At 37.3% G+C, this 16,512-nt stretch overlaps 1 protein-coding gene across 2 annotated transcripts; it reads left to right on the forward strand.

Annotated features, from left to right (window-relative positions):
• The first annotated feature begins 1,647 nt into the window (after positions 1–1,647).
• Positions 1,648–14,783, forward strand: LOC101897102 (insulin receptor). Of its 2 annotated transcripts, none has more exons than XM_011293485.3 (8): positions 1,648–1,814; positions 3,774–5,263; positions 8,663–8,743; positions 8,815–8,984; positions 10,916–11,144; positions 12,278–12,516; positions 12,580–12,883; positions 13,240–14,783. In XM_011293485.3, exons 2-8 carry the CDS (start codon positions 4,787–4,789, stop codon positions 14,662–14,664), a joined length of 2,925 nt encoding a protein of 974 aa, XP_011291787.1. In that variant the 5' UTR covers positions 1,648–1,814; positions 3,774–4,786; the 3' UTR covers positions 14,665–14,783. The 2 variants fall into 2 exon arrangements, with proteins under 2 accessions (XP_011291787.1, XP_011291788.1); XM_011293486.3 differs by having other exon boundaries at positions 1,721–1,737.
• The last annotated feature ends 1,729 nt before the right edge of the window (positions 14,784–16,512 follow it).

Here is a 16,512-nt window from a genome sequence, read left to right on the forward strand (position 1 = left end):
GCTAAGGAGTTGCTTCGCTTGGCCGAAAGTGGTGAACTGCCGAATTTGGTTTTCTCCGATGAGAAAACATTCATTGTCCAGCAGTTTGTAAACAAGGAAAATGGTAGTGTTTACTTGTCAAAGAGGTCAGCTAAAAATATGCAACTTCGATTGGCCACCAGAAGAACTCAAGCGCCGGCCATGGTGATGGTGTGGGCCGCCATAACAGCCGATGGTCGCTCTCCGCTCGTATTAATCAACAGTGGCATCAGAATAAATGTCGAATATTATCACGAAAATGTTCTGGAGGCCGCAGACATTGGACATTCCAACAGGACTCAGCACCCTCGCACTCAGCACGCGCCACCCAGGAATGGTTACAAAATAAGGTTCCTCGCTTCATTTCTAACGCACAATGGCCACCAAAATCTCCAGATACCAATCCGTTGGACCATTGTGTCTGGAGTATTTGGGAAAGCAAGGTTGGCCCTAAAAAATTCCAAATTGTCGATCACCTCAAGCAAGCGCTTCGCCGGGAATGGGCCAAAATACCGCAGATCAACATTCGGGCAGAGTGTGATGGTTTGATTGGCCATTTGAAGGCCATAATTCGTGGCAAAGATGACCAATTCGAACAAATCTATATCTAAACGAAAGTTTTCGCTTTCATTCAATAAAATTTGAAAAAGAAAATGTAAAAATTATGGCGTTTGACTTTGTTGCAGTTTTTTATCTCACCCTGTATACGCAATGTAATTTGCATGTGAAATCCACTGGGGGTATTATGTGCAAACAAGTCTTTATCTAAAAATATTCTATATTTAAAATGGGCAAACATTGCTATGCACCGTTACCTTTAAAGCTAGCCCTAGCTTTAAAGGACTGGCCAAGCTTTTTCGAGTAGGCACGGTCAGAGTTTATAATGGTTGGATGTAATAAATATCATCAAAGACGCGGAACCATTCAAATCATTCGCACTTTATTACCCCACTGTTCCCCCGAACACGATGATGATGATGATGCTGGTGATCTACTTGCATGGGTGTTGGTTATTTTGGTAATGTTCTTTTCTGTATTTGTATCGCCTTCGTAGTTAGTTTTGTTCTCCATGCCCAACACATTTGGGTTCTTTCGTACAATTGTACGTACGTCGTACCCACCATGCAATTCTTTCTACTCGCATTTCGTAAATTTATATGAATGACCGGCAGAATTTGTTTTAGCTTTGTTCGCCGAGTTTTGTGGTCTGTCTTCACTCATTCACCAACAAAACTTTGGCCGACAGTCTGCCAACGGACGTGGTCGTCGTCGGTAGTCAATCGTCGTACAACTTTTGGTCAATCATTCGGTCGGTTCAGACGAGCAACAAAATTGGAATAGAAATGTCAATTTTCGTTGTTAATTTTTAGAGATGTGTTTTTTTGAAAGTATAAGGAAAAATGTAGTAACCGTTATATGAAAAAAAAAAAACAAAAATAAATTAATTAAGAAATATTTGAGTGTGTGAAAAAATACCATCGAATAAATTAAAATTTTATATGCCAGAATAATTAGTGTTAATAAAGAAATTGTTGTTGCCAAAAATTCTGAATTTATAAGAAAACATGTTAATAATGATGATAAAAAATAAAATAGAAATGTGCCACTTAAATAAAATTAATAACAATGTATGTGTCTTTGAAAATATAATAAACAATATCATGTTAAAAATTAAAACGGCGATAAGTGCGAACACGACAGCTAAAACAAATATATATAGTATGGTGCTTTTCTGTGGTTATACCTATTTCAGATGTAATCCGAACGTTGTGATTTTTAAATCAAGGATTCCATTGGTATATCGAACCTTTTTTTACCTGACTAAAGGTGACAATACATGAAATGCTTTTTTGACTGGCATCAGTAATCGGCTGGCTTTGTCCTAGTTCAATTCCGGCAATTTTTTTATACTTGCTCGCCCTACGTCCCTTTCTTCGGTTTTTTTCGATGTCATGAAAATCGGTTATCGTTGTAAAAATTTTTGCAGTTCTAGAACATATCAATAATTAAATAATCCCTTTGCATTATCGGATAATTTTTTTCAAATTTTATGTGGGATGTGAAAGAAGACTTCGATATTGTTGTCAATATTCGAAGTCAATCTATGTTTGATAAACAATATTACGGTGTACCGAATTTGGACTACTCTTTCGATTCAAAACTTTTAAAATCATTACATTAAGTCCAAGTCCTCCGCCGGTTTCTTCGTAAAAGGAGAAATGAGATTAGTGTTGACATAGTTAAATTTCGTCAATAATTTCTTTCGCAAAGAAGCTAGCCGATGACTTATGCCAGTCAAAAAAGCCTTTTATGTATTCTCACCTTAATGTGAATTTCGTGTAGAATTTCAATGTTGTACATAAAGTAGTGTTCCAGAACATGTAATATCGTACTAGATTTTTCTAGCTTTGCAATTTTCTACTTGAACACTGTTCCCGTACACGAAAACCTAGTAAAACTAAAATAAATAAGTAAAAAGCAGAAATAAAAAAGAACCCAAGTTCGATCCGAGCCAAGTTTTTAATACGTTCCACCATTTGGAAGGAACTTTTTAAAAAAATTCTTCGAAAAATACTGACTAAATGAAAACCGTTATATGCGGAAAATACGAAGACGAGGACCTGCATAAGTTTTTTTTTTGTCATTGGCTATAGTACCGATTACGAACTTCAAATACGGTGAATAATGACCTAACATCATCAAAGTACCGAATATAGGAAGGAAGAGTTATATGGGGACTATACGTTTTTCTGTCACAGGCTGTTGTACCCATTACGAATGGATAATATCGCAAAAATCATCAAAATACCGATCAATGTGAGGTGCCGATATATGGGGTCTATACGATGATGTGGACTTGCATATTTCGTATATTGTTATAGGTTATAGTACCCATTAGGAGCTTTAAATGCCAAATTTGAAACAATTCCGGTAAATAATGTCACTTAAATCACCAAAATACCGAATATTGGGAGGTACCGTTATATGGGGGCTATATGAAAACGCGGACCGACATGGCCTATTTACGAACTTAGCTTCCTATTGGCAAAAATCACATGTGTGCGAAGTTTTAGCCTTCTACCTCAAGCTCAACTTAGATCGCTTAATCGACTTAGAATTTTACTCTTATAAAGAATATATATACTCTCTTGAGTTTGACATGAGTATTTTGAGGAATTACAAGCGGAATGACAAGTCCTAGTAAAAAATATCTGCTTAGTTGCCAGCTTTTAACTGGCTGAAACGTTGATTGTGAAAAAATCTTATTTTAACACTTTTAAACAGCTCAGTGCTATGGGGTGAGCGGGATTGGAACTTTTTTTTATTAAACAACCACATACTGTAATCTATTTCCGCTTGCCCGATCTAGTACGATCCTTTAAGCGGAGATCCGGGCGATTGCAGAGTGTCGTATTGACCCTAATATAAAGGCTACATTCGGTATTTTTAAGATTTTAACAGAATTTTTATCGGATTGTATTCTTTTGAAAATTGCCAAATTCGTTCCAAATGGTGGAGTTCGGCCTGACCGAACTTACAACTTTGTTACTTGTTCTTTCTACCTCTCTTTCACTCTTGTGACATTTAATTAAGGACTTTCTTGGAAATTGGTTTCTTAAAAAAGTATCCTATATATTTCCCCTAATCACTTCCTGAATAATTATTTCCTCCCATTATGTTTAATTAAGTCTAAGAAGAAAATTTATAAAATCGTCATTACCAATTAAAATCTTTACACCTCTTTCGCGGAACAGTAGTGTGGGAATCTTCTTAATCCATAACAGACACAAAATCTCAGTACAAAAAAAATGGTAACATTATCAATTTCAAAACAATCTCGTGTTAAATAACCGAACGGCACGAAACCGTCAATGTTTATGAAGATCATAAAAGCAGCTAACAAGGAACAAACTACAACAAAACCAAAAGAAAATCTCAAAGAGCAACAACAAAAACAATTACATAAACAAAAGTGAAACAAAGTGCGACACATACGAAGTGCAGTGAGCGAGCGGGCGAGCGAGCAAAGCGTGAATCCCATTCATACCTACGTGGTAAAAAGTCATAAACAACAAAATACTCCAGCAGATAAAAATCATTGTTGTCACAGCCCAGAAGAAAGAAAGAAAAACAACAAAAGGAATTCCCATTTTGTAACAATGTATGCTGGTCGTTTTGGACCAACAGAGGCAGCAACGAACGAATAGAGTCAGCAACAGTTGCGGCTCCGAAAGGGGTTTCTTCTACAGAGATTCAACTAAAGGGACCTCAGCAAAGAGAACATAATAAAGGCACATGCGTAGCGTAATATTTTGATCCAAAACAACAGCAACAACAAACAACTGAACGAGCACAACAACATTGAAGCTAAGCTGGCCGACCAGCCAGCAAGTTAGCCATCCAACCAGCAGGAAGCCCATTAAAGTCAAAGGAATTACATTCAAGTCATAAACAAGAAATAAACAAACAAAACGTACAACGACGAACGAATTCCACAACAACGACCGCCAAAAATAATTGATAGCTCACGTGCTGCCTGTCCGCGTGTTTGCCGGCCGGTCGGCCGATCGCCCAGCCTTGCCTTAATGTGGTGGACCGGTATCGACAAACCACACAAACTTTTGTGCAAATAAAAAAATAAGAAACTTGCAGAAGGAAAAAAACTTGTTGCTCCAGTTCCCAGTAACATACATTGGTCTCTGTACTCCCCCCTCCGTTTGCGAGCTAAAGTCTTCCACACTTAACAGCTGTTGACCAGACAGCTGTTATGGGACAAACAATAAATTATTACAAAATCAGCAACATGTTGCCCATGGCTGGAGCTTTCTTTAGTCGAACATTAGTCATATTTTTGCTGGCAACATGTTGTGGCATGGCAACGTCTTCTACTCTTTCTCCGGATACATTGCCAGCGGAAATAAACTCCACAGCAGCATCAGTTCCAGCAACATATGAATGCCCCAGCATGGATATACGCAATCAATGTGAAAATTTTGCCCATTTGGAAAATTGTACTGTCATAACGGGCTATTTAATTATTGTCCTACTGCCGGCCAATAACTCGTGCGATTATTCAAAATATCGTTTTCCCAAATTGCGTGAAATCACCCATTTCCTGATCATGTATGAAGTGAAGAATCTAACCTCAATTCGTGATATGTTTCCTAATCTAACTGTGATACGTGGTTTGAAATTACTTCTTAACTATGCCCTGGGCATATCGGCAATGGATTCTCTACAAACGGTAAGTATTGGACGTCTAGTAATTGAAATTTTTTTATAACCTCAGCCATATGGCTAGAGAGAGGGTATATTCATTTGATACGGGCAAAAAATGCCTCATCGAAATAACGTTTTAGATTCTAGGTCTGGTTGGACCAAATCTGTTTCAGGACATTCTAGCTATGTCCGTCTGTCTGTCTGGCTGGCTGATGCGCACGATAACTCTCGAAGAGAGTATCCGATTTGATCCTAACTTGATACATCGTAATATTAATGTCAAACTTAGATCAAGTTCGGATATGGGCAATATCTATCCACTCCTTCTGGTACCTCCCTCACAAAATGTCAACATTTCCAAAGAAAATAATTTACTGCACAGAAAGAGACACGATAATCCGATTTTGCTTGATTAATTATAACTTTTATAAAATGTGAAGTAAGTGTCCGATTGTCTTCAAATGACACACATCACAATATTATTTTTATTAACCCAAGCTCTGGTGTGAAGATAGAATGTATCGGTCCATTCTTTTTTGTACCTCCCCCACAAGTGGTCAAAATGTTGAATATTCATGAAGAAAATAAAACACGAAATTAACATCCGATTCCATTCAGGCTTGGCACATCTCAATATTCCCATAAACACAAGATATGTTATAAAGATGGTAGAGATCGGACCACTCCTTCTGGTACCTTTCCCACAAAGGGTCAAAGATTTGAATAACCAAAACGATCATAAAATCCGATTCTCTTCAAATTACACTCATCACAATATGTTTATTAACCCAGGGTCTGGTGTGAATGTGGGATATATCGATCCGCTCCTCCCCCCAAAAATTTTGAGTATCCTTGAATGTCATAAAACGCGAAATTAACAATCGATTCCGTCCAGACTTGGTACATCTCAATATTTCCATCAACACAAGATCTGTTATAAATATGGTAGAGATCGGATCATTTCTTCTGGTACCTCCCCAACCCCTTCTGGTACCTAACCTACAAAGGGTCACAATTTCCATGACTTATATCTGTTATAACTTGCGAAATAAGTTATACAAGGCGATTCTTAACAATTTGCTATATCTAAATGATTTCGCATAAAATTGGATATAAATGTTCGATTTCCTTCAAATTTTGCACATACCAATATTTTTATCTGTATTCATTTGCACATATCTCATATAAAGTATAGGAAGTAGTCGATATAGTACAAATCTGGCACGTTGTAATATTTATATCAGAATTAGGTCAGATACGAATTGGTCAATATTGGCCAACTGCTTAGGTGTCTCCCCCATAAAGAGTCAACAATTTGAATAATCATAACTCAAGGCTGGGGGTATACATCCGTCGGCTAAACCGACTGATACTATTTTACCGGTTTGCTACATATTTTTAACAAAGTTCTTAAAGTCTCCAGTTTTTCTGATGCCTGAAAACTTGGAAAACTCATTCCTATACCCAAAAATTGTCGTGACGGTATTAGAAATTATAGACCGATTTATATTTTACCTTCGGTATCCAAAATCCTTGAAAATGTTATGAAGGAACAGATTCTATATCATCGAAACTCATTTTTTATTACCTTTCGGTTTGCTTTTCGAAGAAACCATAATAAAACTTCAGTTTTGCTTTCAATTACCGACTCTATTAGAGATTCTGATCTGTATTACAGTGGTCACATAGATGTTACATATGATGGTAGTATAGTAAACTATTATCATCGTAAAGTATTCCTTCTTCGTTTAGTTTTAGCAGAGCTACGGGTAGCAGGTGCTTCCTTCGGTTTGTGCTGGGGAGTTCTTCTTGGTATTCCAGGAATTGTTCCAGTATCCTATTTTCAACGGCTTGACTACTTTATAGGAAGTTGACCGCATTTCTCATTAAAAATATGTTGATCTGGCTGAATTCTATGGAGTTATAGATGTTCATGATGGGCGGTTATCTGTAAATGCCATTGTCACCAGTTAATGGCCATGTTTCCAAACCAAATCCTCCTTTATCACATCCTTATTATTTCGCTTTGTTCAAGCGACAACGGAATAAGCTGCAATGGCTCGGATGATTTGTTTCAAGATAAGCAGTTTTACATTCGGTTAATAGACGCTGCTAGGCGTAATTCATCTCTGTGGTTTTTACAGCACATAATCCACGTGAAGGCAGAAGTCGAATTTGTCCTTCGCGATGATTCCCAGGTATTACATTCTATTGGAAATTCCAATTAGTTGGTTACCGATATTGATCGCGGAGATGTATCTCCGAAAGCTCTTTGATTGTGGTTTGCCTTTGTAAACCACATATACCCATTTTCTAATTTGAGATTAAGCTCCCATTTGTTGAAAGTAGCGCTTATTGCAAGATACCTCTACATTAGCAGTAAACCTTCTTCAGGCGGTCCGGAGATGTCGCTAACAAACATGTTGCACAAGGCCGGTTCCGGCAGTGATCCATTTGAGCCTCTGATTTAACCAGTGGCTTCTTAAGGTGAGAGTGCATAAAATTATTTTTGGCTGTGGTTGCAAAATGGTCAGGCTTAATCCCTTTCGTAAGCTCAATAGAAGAGGAACCAAAGAATTAAATAAAACTAAAATTCTTTTGGAAAATCTTCTAAATCTTACAACCGCACTTATAAACATTTACATCTTGTTATGCTTTCGTTCCACCTGAACGAAGTAGCATAACCATGTAAGTTGGTTTTGTCTGTTACAACATAAACCCCTACGTTTAAAAACAACGTTTATTTATTTTTAAAAACATCAATAAAGGGATTAAGCCTGACCATTTTGCAACAACAAAATACTTTGTTCCTCTACGAAGAAGCCAGCAGATGACTTAAGTCAGTCAAAAAAGCCTTTTATGTTGTCGGTGGAATTCTGGCGTTAAAAAGTCAACGATAAATGCTTGGGACGAAATATAACTAAGTCAACCTTGAACTCCTTTGTTGTTGTTGTTGTAGCAGTAGTATTTAAATGAAGAGTTTTGATTCTGCTGATCTGGATCGAGCGAAAATCATCAAAATACCGTATGTTGGAAGGTACCGTTATATGACGGCTATAGCAAAACGTGGACCGATTTTCAATACCAACCATCCTAGACACAATACAAATTGTTATGCCAAATTTTGAAGCTCTACGTCGAATAATGTGGACTGTATAGTGATTTTAACAGACAGACAGACGGACATCATTACATCGGACATTTTATGCTGATCACGAACATATATATACTTTATGGGGTCTACGGCGAATATTTAGGGTTGTTACAAACGGAATGACAAAGTTGATATACCATCCTGTTCATGGTGGAGGGTATAAAAAGAGAATTTCAACATTTTATGTTGTTCAAAAAACTCAACTAGGAATATTCTAAACTTTCCAAGAGGTCACTTATTAGTTACTTATGTATGTAATCTTTATTCCAGCTGGAATTCCCCAATTTGGTTGCAATTCAACGTGGTCATGTTTATATTGGTGACAATCCAAAACTATGCTACTTAAACAGAGTAAGTATTCAAATTTCAATTGCATTTAAATATAAAAAGAGGTATTTTTTTAAATTGCATTTCTATTTAAGATAAATTTCGATCGTTTAACGTTAGCACCGGGTGACAATTACATATATCCCGTTAAGGATGCCAATTGCCCGGCAACCATAGATCAATGTTCGGGCTGTAATTCGGGCTACTGTTGGTCGAATAAAGTGTGTCAGAAATTTGAAAATGATAATGTCATCAAAATGCAAGAGTAAGTAGGGAAGAATAATGGTAGGTTTCAATTCCATTGTGTATACGTCAAATAAAATCGACTCTCAAATCCAGTGGATTTTCTCTGTTAAGGTGAGAATACATAAAACGATTTTTTGACTGACTTAAGTCATAGGGTGGCTTTTTCGTAAAATAACAAAGAATCGTTGGATCAAAATCGAACTATGTCAACCTAAAACTCTTTGGTCTTTTACGAAGAAGCCAGCTGATGACTTAACCCACACAAAAAAAACTTGTTATGTATTCTCATCTCTATGTGTGTGTAGTATGTGAGCTTTGAAGCATGGTAGAATTAAGAAGGTAACATTGTGCAATCAAATGTTTACACATTTTATAAAATCATAAATCGCACATTCATAAATCCACAGTATACAGAGTGAGATAAAACAACTGCAAAAAAGTCAAACGCCATAATTTTTACATTTTTTTTTTTTTAATTTTATTGAATGAAACCAAAAAATGTCGGAAGTAGCATCAAATTTTAGAACAAGTTTAGATTTGACACGAATTATGGCCTTCGAACGGGCGATGAAACCGTCACACGTTGCCCGAATGTTGCTCTGCGGTATTATGGCCCATTCCCGGCAAGTCCAACGGCGCTGGAAATGAAGCAAGGAACCTCATTTTGTAACCATTCTTGGGTGACGCGTGCTGAGTGCGATGGTGCTGAGTCCTGTTTGAATGTCCAAGTTCTGCGGCCAAAATGTTTGCGAGCCCAAGACTTTAAAATTTTAGCGATAATATTCGGCACTTATTCTGATGCAACGATCGATTAATACGATCGGAGAGCGACCATCGGCTGTTATTGCGGCCCACACCATCACCATGGCAGGCGCTTGAGTTCTGGTGGCCAGCCGAAGGTGCACATTTTCAGCTGACCTCTTTGGCAAGTAAACACGATCGTTTTGTTTGTTCACATATTGCTGGACAACGAATGTTGTCTCGTCGGAGAAAACCTAGATCGGCACTCCGCCACTTTCGGTCAAGCGAAGCAACTCTTTAGCTCTTTTGAGTCTATTTTTTTTCCGTCGCGGTGTAAGTTCTTGCACTGTTTGGAATTTCAATGGGTTTACCCCGAGCTCATTTTTCAATATTTTCTGAATGGAATATTGCGATATTTTCAGCTAAAGAGTTATTTTTCGGCCTCTGCGACGAGGGTGTCGATCAAGTCGCTTCTTTACTTTTCGAACCATTTCTGCTGATGTTGCTGTTTTCTTCCGTCCATTTCCTTGACGTCGGACTACTCTACCAGTATCACGGTAACGGGAAATGGTACGAAACACAAAAGATTTATTCACATTTAACTGCTGAAGTGCTCTAACGATAGCCACTTGTGGTTTTCCAGCCAAAAATAAGGCTGGAAATACATAAAGCGCATATTTGGCTGGCTTAAGTCATCGGCTGGCTTCTTCGTAAATGAACAAAGGAGTTTTAGGTTGACCTAGTTCGATTTTAGCCCTAGGCTCCTTTGTTCATTTCCGAAGAAGCCAGCCGATGACTTAAGCCAGCCAGATAAGCGCTTTATGTATTTCCAGCTTAAAGAAATCACACTATCACGATTGAATTCCATCACGAATAAATTTTTTTTCTGAAAATTCTGTCCAACATGCTGTTGTACGCTTGTAAACAATATAATGAGTTGTCACTGTCATAATTTTAACAGCTGTCGGACGAGTGGTTTGGAAATGACAGCAGTCTGAAGTTGATTGCAGTTTTTTCATCTCACCCTGTACGTCAAATAAAATCGACTGTGAGGTCCACTGGATTTTATTTGACTTATACGCAGTGAAAGTATGTGAGCTTTAATGTTTTTTTAATAAGTGCATTTTTATATGCTGTTGAAAAATGGAGTACCTATTTATTGTTTCATGACTGATACTGATAACACATTTTCAAATTTCACACATCTAGACGAATACAACACTGTGATGAACAATGCCTTGGTGGGTGCAGTAATCGTGGATGTGCCGTATGTCGCTCCTGGACCGATCATGGTGAATGTGTTGAGGAGTGTCCCCCCGATAAATACATTTCAGCCGATTATTTACGTTGCTACACGCGGGAAGAGTGTGTGGAAAAGAAATTGGCAATCTATAAAAATACCTGCGTTACATCGTGCCCGGCGGGATATAATGTCAATGTGAGTACCAAATACCTTTAAGGTGAGAATACATAAAACGCTTTTCTGACCGTCTTAAATCATCGTCTGACTTCTTCGTAGAGTGACGAAGGAGTCTTAAGGTGAGAATACACAAAACGCTTTTCTGAATGGTTTAAATCATCGGCTGGCTTCTTCGTAGAGGAACAAAAAAACTTTAGGTTGACTTAGTTCGATTTTGGTGCTACGAGGCCCATTTATTAGGTCGTGTAAAGGGCGAATTGTCTTAAAAACAGCTATTTTACTTCTTCGAACTGTCAAAATTTCTTCTGAAGCGAATAATAATTCGCCTTTATTTATCTTTTTTGTGGCGAATTTATAAACATCTACGAGAAAAAAACAAAGTAAAGCATACGAAACAAAGCACACGAGCATAGTATTAAAATTAAACAGAAGGCAAGACGTTTCAATGAACATATTTTGGCAATTTGTGCTCCTTTTTGACCTTCGCATTTGCAGTCAAGCAGCCAGAATAGAATTAGGTGTGTCTGGTTACCCTAAAATTTTTAACAACTGTTACTTTTAACACAAAAGATCTGCAAAAGAGAGTTACTCACTCGAGAGAGGAATTCTTTCACTGTGAGTTTGCAAATTCTTCCTAGACAAATTTCTTCTTGCAATCATTTGCTATTCTTCTCCTTCCGATGCACATTTAAAACATATTTATTTTAGTAATCAAAAGCCTAATTGTATAGTCTTACGGCTTATTTTAAATATGTGTGTACTTCATTTCTTTTTATTCCTTCGATTTTCATAAATCAGCTTAGAATAAAACTCTCAGAAAGAAACTACTAGACAATTATTTCAGAAAAATAACCAGACAGGCCTATTGTATAATGACAGCTTGTCATTATTCGAATTCCAAATATAAACAAATGTATTTTGACAGAATGGGTGAAATCAGCTGGGCTAATCGGACGACCTATTTAATGGGTCTTGCTACGCACCTTTGTTTATATTCTCACCTTTAGGTTGACTTAGTTCGATTTTGGCCTCACATTCCTTTGTTCTTTTCCGAAGAAACCAGCCGATGTCTTCAACCAGTCAAAAAAAAAAGTTTTATGTATTCTCACCTCTAATGAATGGAAATTCTTTACATTTTTTATTCTTTCCAGAATGTCACTCATGAATGTGACTCTTGTGGCGGCGTAAATAGTTGTACCAAAGTTTGTAATCCTATCAAAGAGGGCGGTGCCATTCTCATTCAAACTTTGGCTGATATTGAACATCTCAAAGGTTGCCAGATTTGCAATGGTAGTGTTGTCATAAGTTTAACTAATCGATTTATTGAATCGGAATTCGTGCAACATCTCAGTGATATTGAGGAAATTGTGGGTCACTTAAAGGTGTTCAAGTATGTGTTGGAAATATTACAAAGTTGCCAAATGAAATAATATTTATGTGTTCTTCTTTCCAGATCTCCATATTTGACATCATTAAAGTTTTTCCGAAATCTTCGTAAAATCCACGGCAAACCATTGGAGCTGCATCATTATTCTTTGATTTTGTATGATAATCAAAACCTACGTGAACTTTGGCCAGTTAGGGAGGGCCTTGAATTGGCCAACGGCGGAATTTCTATACAGGCCAATGATAGACTGTGTAATAGGGTTATACGAAATTTTAAGAATACCGTTAAACATGACCACAGTTTGGACTCAATACAGACTAGTGATCAGGAGGTCTTGTGTGCACCGGCGAAATTGAATTTGTTCGTGGAAGTAAGTGTAGAAGGGCTTGTACGAAATTCCAAATGAATTATTAACAAGTAAAAAAGCAACAAAGGTAGGAATACATAAAGCGCTTATATGGCTGGCTTAAGTCATCGGGTGGATTCTTCGTAGACGAACAAAGGAGTTTTAGGTTGACTTAGTTCGATTTTGGCCATAGGCTCCTTTGTACATTTCCGAAGAAGCCAGACAAATAAGCGCTTTATGTATTTCCACCTTAAGTTCGGTCTGGCCGAACATTGAATACCCTCCACTCCATCTGGAACTAATTTTCAAGGAAGTAGAATCCGTACTTGAACTAAATATATGTACTACAAACTCACTACATTTTTCATCTTCTCTTACAGGTCCTCTCCTATCGCTCCATAAAATTAAGCTGGGCCAAAGATGAAACATTCGAGCAAGTGGAAATATTATATCGTCCCACTGATCCCAACAAACCATTCGTGGAGCATAGTGAATTAGACACGAATGTGTGTGAACGAGTCTACTGGGAGAGAGAGTTGAAATTTCCCCAGGATTTGGAGCAAAATAATACTCATTATTTCTATAAAATTCAAACGTTAACGCCTCACACCAAATATGCCTGCTTGGTCAAGTCTTTCGGTGAGGATGATAATCAGGAAGCACGAAGTGAAATCAAATTCTTTACCACCCAAATGGATATACCACCGCCACCCCAGATCCAAATCACAAAGAAATCATTCAACTCCTTAACTCTACAGCTGTCCTATGCGAATCGTGAAGATCAGTTGATTGATTTCTATATGTTGGAGGTCTATGAAATTCCCGAAAATCCCATGGTGTTGGATCAACGGGATTACTGTGAGGATCCAATGAAACCGTTTCCGGATTATCACAATGAAGATTTTGATGATTGTTGCAGTCGACGTTTGGAAGAAGCTGAAGATGATATGTTTCAAAGACAACTGGAAAAGGAGTTCTCCTGTTCCTTGGATAATAAAAAATATTGTGAAATTAATCCACTGGAGGATAACTATACAAACAATGCCAATGCCATTTTGACCAAACGCCTGGAGCACAGTGAAACAAATTATACCATACGTTCTTTGGAGCGTTATCAACTCTATGCCATACAGGTGCAAGCCTGCAATCGTGCCGACTGTGGTTCGTTTCGCATCATCAACGAAAGGACAAATTATTCTTTGGCTGCTGACAAAATCTACGATTTGACAGCTTGTAAAATGTCACACAATAATGAGTATCGCGTTCACTTTAAGGAACCGGAGAAACCCAATGGCTACATAACATTATATGCCCTGCATTTTAGATACTTTAATTCCTCCTCCAATGGACCCTATCAGGGTCATGTGCATTGTCTGACACGTCGCGAACATCAGCGTAACAATTTCCTCTATCAAGGTTATCTGAATTCCACATTCAACCAGGCGGCTGTAAGGGTGGAATCATTAGGTCATCACACCTTTACCGATTGGGTCGAGATTACAATCTGTAGTGGTGTCCAGGTGTATACCAAAACTAAATTGGCTGGCCGTGGTTCGCATAGTTGGAATATATTTTTAATATTCTTTATACTGGGCGCAGGAGGAACAGTTTTGTGGGTATGTTACAAACGAAAATATTGGAGAAAATTACCACAGCTGCGAAGATATTTGCCGGTCCATACGAATTTACAGTCGTTACGCCGAGATGCAAGCAATGATGAGGATCGTCAAATATTGGTTGATGGCTTTGAAACCGTTCGTTTTCACAATAGTCCCGATGAAGATAAGAAATATTTGGTCCATTAAAGACAGCAATTTTGGATCAATTGCATTACACAGGAATTGTACAGTATTAATGTAAACAACGTTTTTTTAGAGTAATATATCCTGAAAGAGTCTGCAATAAAATGACAAGTAAACCTAAAGCATGATTAAGTGTATATTTAATTATTTTTGCAACATTTGCCATTTTAAAGGCAAGGGAACAAATCATTTAGTTAACATATAATTTCATTGGATTTAAACCCGTTGTTTTATTTGTTAACAGTTTGAAAAGCATTGGATAGTATTTTACAGCAAACACTATTCACTTCCGTACTATTGCCCGTTAGATGGCGCAAAGACGTTATGTACAACTCATCAGAAGTTAATATCCCCAACGGAAATATAGCAAAGCGAATTACATTAGAAACATGACGCATTCAAAGACGTTCCAGCAACTTTTAGATATCAAACTAAATATTCAAATTTGTTTATATTTCATCGTTTTTAAGTGCTAATCGGAAGGATATTAAACCTTTACTTCGAAGCAAGGCTCTATTAGGCGCACTGTTAATGCCATAATTTTCATATGTAGAAGTTGCACAAATCGCATAATAGATTGACTTCATTTTAGTTGTCAAACCCATGAGAATAAACTATTTTTATAGGGAAATGATAACTTATTTGTTTGTTGCGAGGAAATTTCACTGCATAAAAACTAGGTTTCCATACCTGATTTATGTATTTATAAAAGATTTGTAAATCTTTATTTTGACAATGCGATGTTGTTAAATGAATAATTTTGAAAATATTGTAAACATATGTTTTCATGATATTACCTTCTTGATTCTACCATGCCATATGGAATAATTTGTTTTTTTTTTTACCTTCCACCATTCTATGAAAAGTATATCGATTCTAAATCGATTTAGCGATGTCCGTCTCTCAGTCTGTTGTAATCACGTTATCTTTGAAACTAATTGAGAAAAAAAACCCAAATTCTCCACACATATGTATTTTTCCAGTAGTCATTTTAAGTTCATAAATGGGCCATTTCGGTCTACGTTTTCATATAGTCTCTATACGTACCTCACCGCCGTACCTAGGCCGGAATTGCTTCAAATGTTTTTATTTGAAGTTCATAATAGAAACTGCAACCTATATTGGCGACATTATTCACCGGAACTGTTTCAAATTTTATATTTTAAATTCAAAATCGGTACTACAGCCTATGACAAAACAACTTAAGCGGTATTTATCAACGGATTTTTTTTTTTGAAATATTTTAAGTTTCTTCCATATGGGGGAGGGTATTTAGTTGCATTTTTACTTGTTTTTACCAGAAAACATGAATGCGATGACAGAGTTGATTCATAAAAACGTATCCAAGGAGGAAGGACAATTTAGCTTTGTCCCAACTTTTTGAAGTTTATTCCTCATTAACGACGATAATTTGCACTTTTGTTACAACTAAATATGCAATCATTCAAATGGTTTACTCTATTATTCAAAGCAATAGGATATACAGGAAGAGCAAGAAAGCAAGAAATTTCGGAAATAACATCAAATTTTAGAATAAGTTTAGATTTGTTCGAATTGGTCACCTTTGGCACGAATTATGGCCTTCAAACGGCCAATGAAACCGTCACACGCTGCCCGAATGTTACTCTGCGGCATTTTTCCCCATTCCCGGCGAGGTGATCGACACTTTGGTATTTTTTAGTGCCAACCTTGCTTTTCAAAATACTCCACACACAATAGTCCAACGGATTGGTATCTGGAGATTTTGGTGGCCATTGTGCGCTGGAAATGAAGCGAGGATCCACATTTTGAAACCATTCTTTGGTGGCGCGTGTTAAGTGCGATGGTGCTGAGTCCTGTTGGAATGTCCAA

The sequence above is a fragment of the Musca domestica genome, unplaced genomic scaffold (genome assembly GCF_030504385.1).
Source record: "Musca domestica strain aabys unplaced genomic scaffold, Musca_domestica.polishedcontigs.V.1.1 7, whole genome shotgun sequence".
Taxonomy (NCBI): domain Eukaryota; kingdom Metazoa; phylum Arthropoda; class Insecta; order Diptera; family Muscidae; genus Musca; species Musca domestica.